The 5,544-nt window shown below is 42.6% G+C and overlaps 1 protein-coding gene across 1 annotated transcript in view; it reads right to left on the bottom strand.

Annotated features, from left to right (window-relative positions):
• Positions 1-313: 313 nt before the first annotated feature.
• The window catches only part of GABARAPL1 (GABA type A receptor associated protein like 1), a 9,153-nt gene continuing 3,922 nt past the window's right edge, over positions 314-5,544 (bottom strand). Inside the window, exons 2-5 of the mRNA XM_069863174.1 lie at positions 5,403-5,481; positions 4,331-4,449; positions 2,833-2,894; positions 314-1,805 (exon numbers count right to left, since the gene is read on the bottom strand). Coding sequence (XP_069719275.1) covers positions 1,745-1,805; positions 2,833-2,894; positions 4,331-4,449; positions 5,403-5,481 — 321 coding nt within the window. The 3' untranslated portion in view covers positions 314-1,744. The remainder of the gene's footprint in view (positions 1,806-2,832; positions 2,895-4,330; positions 4,450-5,402; positions 5,482-5,544) is intronic.

Here is a 5,544-nt window from a genome sequence, read left to right as displayed (position 1 = left end):
TGGGGCCCCATCAGCTGGCTAGGCCTGTTCAGGGCCTTAAAATGCCAGAGAAAGCCATAGTGCATTAAATCCCTTAAGGCTTTCTTTTGTCATCCAGGTCTAAGTTCACACTGGTGGCACAGAAAGATGCAGGGGGGTGTGTGATAACACAATCAAACAAAGGAGATATGTGGCTTGTCCTGGTAGACAGGACAGAGGAAGTAATTACTTTTCTGGGGAAAAGTAGTCATAAGAAGTTCTGACAAAGCTGTCCCTTCATTTACAAGCATCTGTGTGGGGAGAAGTGCTATAGTCACCCATTTTGGACCGAGTCTGTGTTTTTCAAATGCGTCTTTATTGACTGGTTGATTTAGCTCAAGTAATATGAACTTTATTTTACAAGAACCTGCAGCTAACCAACACAAAAAAGAATTACCATCATTTCCTTGTACGATACCAGACTAGTGCAAAACCAGAAGTAAATGCCACAATCCAGTTAAAAGAACCATAAAATAGCTAAATTAAAACTGTAAATTCTACGTGTAACGAACGGCTGAGATTAGTCCCACACATGTCACTTACAGACCCAGCAGCAGGAGGGGACGAGATATCTTAACACAAAACCAAGCACCCCATATGCTAACTCTTTCTTTCCTGAGTGTACCTAAGCACCGGCTCATTTGAGACAATATAGAACCACGTGCTTGGCAGCACACACATGAGCTAGTGGGACACTGGCAGAGAGATGCACACCATGTTGCCTGCATCTTGTCTTTTACTCTAGAAAGCCTTTTGAGTCTGTTCTATGCTTCAGAACATAAAGAGCTTCCTAGAACAAGAGACCGATGTAGATTTGCACCAAAAGGACATGAAAAGAGCCTGGTACTTGGAAGAGTCAGCCAAAAAGAGAGAACTGAGCACTGCAGGCAGAAACTGAAGTAAACTAAGTTGGCAGCAGAAGCAACTCATCCAAACACATTTATTCCAGATGAACAAATGATGGAACGACAAACCTGAAGTTCAGGATGAAAAACTGCCACACTAAGCTGCCTTCCCTAATGTTCATACAGTTCTGCCAGTACCTCCCACTTCACACTCCCAGCCTGCTCTTCTGCCTCGTATGTCACTATGGAACAATAGTCTGAGAAAGCTGAAACCGGATTTCCAGTCTCTTACAACTAGAGGAGCATTCATTTTGATTTCTCATTCTCAAGGAATGCAGAGAACTGGAATCTAACTTCATGTAGATAGAGCAAAGACCTTCAACTTATTTTGGAAGCTGCCTGTCTTCATCTGTCTTGCCTTTCCCTCCCTCTTGGTTCCCCCCTTAAATGTAGGAATGCTTACAGTAATTCAGGTCTAGTTCTCTGCCTTCTAGATAAAAAACTTGAGTTTTCCAGAATCAGCACGCTGCCCAGACCTCATCCCTTCATCAGACTTACGGCAGTTATGAGAATATCAGCTGTTTGCGCTGCTGGGAAAAAACTACTTTGGCATGACAGCGTAAGGCTTGCAAAGGACAGCAACTATAGGGAACCTTTCTAAGAACAACACTAGTTTCAAACAAAATAATTAAAAAAAAAATCTACAGAGAATCTATTCCCCCCCCCTTCAAGTCTCAAAGCTCTTCAGAAAGTCTCTTGTGGTGAAGAGTGGCACTGCTGTCTAATCACAAAATGCCAGCAAAACACGTGTGAGCAACTGATTTCTTCCGCTTGTGCATGTGGTCCAAGGGTTGTACAGGGATGAGACATGGAAGGGAAGGCTAAACCCACAGGATTTCTGCCATCTTCAAATCTGCAGAAGACCGGTGCATGGATAATTTTCTGTGTTCACAAATAACAAGACCATTAGTAGTTAGTTGCCTTAATGCACAGCAAAGGATACTAAAGTTAGGTAGCAAGAAAAGCTCTCTCGCTTGTAGGCTAGCTAGGAACTGAACAGACAATCTCAGCAGCCTCCAGAATCTGCATCAGTAAAGTTTACCAAGAACAAGTTTGATAAGCAGCCATGGTGTACATTTGGCGTACCCAGTCCTGTCTCAGAACTGGAGTGGACTAGTCATTCCCTTGAGGTCCTTTCTAGCCCTGCACTTAGGAGTTTATCAATTGACTTCACTGAAAAGAATAAAAGAGTAGTATCTAATATTTTTGTTCAGTACTTGCAATTAAAGCAATAAAGGAAAAAAGTAATTCTTCCTTCTTTTCCCCAGTCTTTACGTTTCACAGCTGAGGAGTTCCCAGCCCTCAGAGTTAGCCTTTTTAATACTGAAGGAAGTGACAGGAAATACAATACTCTTGGAACGCTTCACAGATAGCAGCTGGAGTGAAGACTGTCAGCACAGGACAGCATTGTGTCGGCAGAGGGAAGTACTTCACAACTCACCAAATGCTCACAGGAGTGCAGCCGATGCCATGGGCAACATGTGACAAGGTCAGTGTTCAATACATGGCATGCCTTCTCCAACCAATGAAAGGGTTACACAAAAACGTCCATTGTGCCCATTAACTTTCCTAGAACTCCACCACACTGGCTTGCCTAGCAGCCTCAATTACTCGCTAACTACTTCCAGCTGTGGCAAGAGAAGAGCTATGAACTCCCATCCCTCAGCACATAATCCCTTGTTAACCTTTCACTTCACCCTTTCATAAACCATCTCCCTAACCTCCCTACCCTCAATTTAAAAAATAATGGTTATAATTAATGCATGGAAGGTGATGGCATTGTGCATGTGGTTCACTTCCAGTTCTCCTCCCCTTTTCTCAGGCATTCTCCTTCTTCCTCCTCAACGTCCCCCCAGAAATCCATTCCATCAGTCCATCTCGCCTGCATGCCTGGGGGACTGGTGCTCACTTGCCATAGACGCTCTCATCGCTGTAGGCCACATAGAGAAAATAGTCCTCCTCATGGTTATCCTGCAAAGGGAGAAGAAAAAGTAACAAACCACAGCCCTGTAACTCAGTATGCGTGGAAAAGCCCAACAAAGAATTCACTATTACAACAAGAGAGCTTAACTACTTTTCCACTGCTTCTCCCCCTGTACACTGAAGGCTTCACTTCCTCATACTGAAGAGAGCATATAGCAACTCCTTCTCTATGGCCCCAGCTCTACTTCTAAATTCAGGCATGTCATATTTCTGAAAACAGTGAATATACTTGAAGAGACAGAGCCTGAGTGTGCTGCAAATGCAATAGAAAAAAGTTCTGACTGTTGCTGGCTGTGCAGCAGAATCCCACTGGTATGGACTTAAAATGAAGAAGAAAGACTTGGAATGCTTTAACAAGTCAAAAATCACCTCTCAGTATTTCAGTATTTGGTAAACATGGTTGTATTTGTTGTTTTTCAGAACGCTTTGGCAAGTGGCTGCATTTCTAGGACTGTTTTACCTATGGGTAGTAAAGCTGAGATGTTAAGCGATTATACTGACACAAAATGTCCACAAAGCATCAGGAACAGAGCCCTGATCTCAGTCCTTAACAGTTAAATGTAACTTCCTCCTACAAATCCAGATTTGGAAACCTCTCTGTGTGTGTTAATCTTATATTATCTTCACCATTGCATATACACATTGCTCAGTTACTGTCAAAAAGTGATAGGTCAAATAAGGCTCGAAGCACCATACTGGAGCTCTCCTATTCAAACACAGCAACATAGCCAAAGGAGAAATCAAGGAGAAATCAATCCAGGCTACAAACCAGACATGATATAATGGCTATATAATTAAGGAACACTCCTGTGATGGGCACAGAACAGACCTTTAAGGTCATTCAAATAATACTTGTCAGTAGAAACACTGGGCAGCAACATTCACAGTGCCCTACAAGATCCTCCCATATGCAGTACAAGCTATAAAAAAGTATTTCTGAACAAAGAGTAAGTGTTTCTTGACAAGGTATTTACAGACATTTGGTTGTCCAGTGATATTGTCTTCTTTTACTGTCTAAAAGGAAATTACTTTTGAATAAACAAGAAAGCCAGCGGCTATGTTCTACCCTCTGCCCCAGACACAGTGTTTCCTCTGAAATGCATGTGGTTTATTTCAATACTTTGTTAAAGCAGCAGGACCAACACATCACTGCTGGAGCAATTATTAATCACCTGATATGACAGCACTTTCAACTAACAAACAATTAAAATGATGAGGCTTCCTGGACACCTCTTTAGAGCTGCAGGATGGAACTTCCCTAAACAGATGATGGGATACAGCCCAGTCCAAGGGCATCTGTACTTAGGCATCTGTGACCCAACTGCACTCACCGTCAGATAAGTAATGCTCAATTATTCTTCAGTAAGGATTTGCATTCTTCCAGTCACTCCCAACAAAAGGAGAGAGAGATGGGCCAGGCTTACCTCATACAGCTGGCCCATGGTGGCACTGGTGGGAGGGATGGTATTATTGACAAAGAAGAACAGGGCATCTTCGGGCCTCAGGTGGATCCGCTTTCGGATTAAGAAGTAGAATTGGCCAACTGAAGAGTAATAGAGGAGAATGCTTTAGATGCAGAAACAATGCTGTGGTTTGGGGTTTTTGGCTGGTTGGTTTTTACCTTAACCATGGTTGTTTTGTTTTGGTGCTGGAAGTGACATGCTGCATGTAAAAAGTAGTGAAAAATGTACAATGCAGGAAAGAAAGGTGTAACTTCATGACTGTAACCACAAGAGCAGCCAATCCACTCAGAGCCAGCAGTTTCTCAGGTACGGGCCTCAGGTCATGTACCCTCTAAATTCACACTCCACCCACTATAGTATGAAGTGCTATACTGTGGGGTTGGGTGAGAAGACTTCTATCTTTAAATCCTAGAGATCAATTATACCTCAGAGAATTTAACCTTGGTGTAAATGGTCATATCATTCCTGAAAACAAATTCCTTACTATTTGCTTGAGCTGTGTTGCACATTAAAATGTTCCACAATTCATTACATACTGCAAGAAAAAGAAATGCTGTTCCTTTAACTGACTCATGTTCTCAAATGAAAACAAATGTAATCACACACCAAAAGGCCAAGACCATTCCAAAGAGGAACTTTGTAGCCATGATTCCAATCACAGGGTGGAAAACAATGGGACTGTTTCAAAAAGCTATCTCTTCCTGCAACAAGGATACAACCTCTGGCAACTGCAGTTAGGCCATCATTTACCGATGATTATGCTACTGCCTATGATATGATTCAGTCATTTCCATCACGGCTAGAAGTCATCTGTGACACATGCACATCAGCTAAGTCAGTGGGATACCTCAGAAGACCTCAGATAATTCTGCATGTTGTAATCCAGGCTGTAAAGTACATAAATATAACAAGGACAGCCAGGTAACCTGTGGTAATGGTGAGATGTTGAGCCTGCCTGGAGCTGATCATAGGGTAAATACCACTCCTGAGATTTCCTCACTCAATCAAGAAGAAATGAGGTAGACGTTGTTACCTGTGAGGTCAGAAGGCACAAGATACTTCCTTTTGTCTAGATCAGGTACTCTGGCTTTTGGTGCTTTTTCCACAATTACCTGGAGAGAGAGAGAAAGAGAGAGAGAGAGAGAGAGAGAGAGAGAGAGAGAAAGAGAGAGAAA

This window comes from Phaenicophaeus curvirostris, chromosome 1 (assembly GCF_032191515.1).
Source record: "Phaenicophaeus curvirostris isolate KB17595 chromosome 1, BPBGC_Pcur_1.0, whole genome shotgun sequence".
Taxonomy (NCBI): domain Eukaryota; kingdom Metazoa; phylum Chordata; class Aves; order Cuculiformes; family Cuculidae; genus Phaenicophaeus; species Phaenicophaeus curvirostris.
This window is presented reverse-complemented; position numbering and strand designations above follow the sequence as displayed.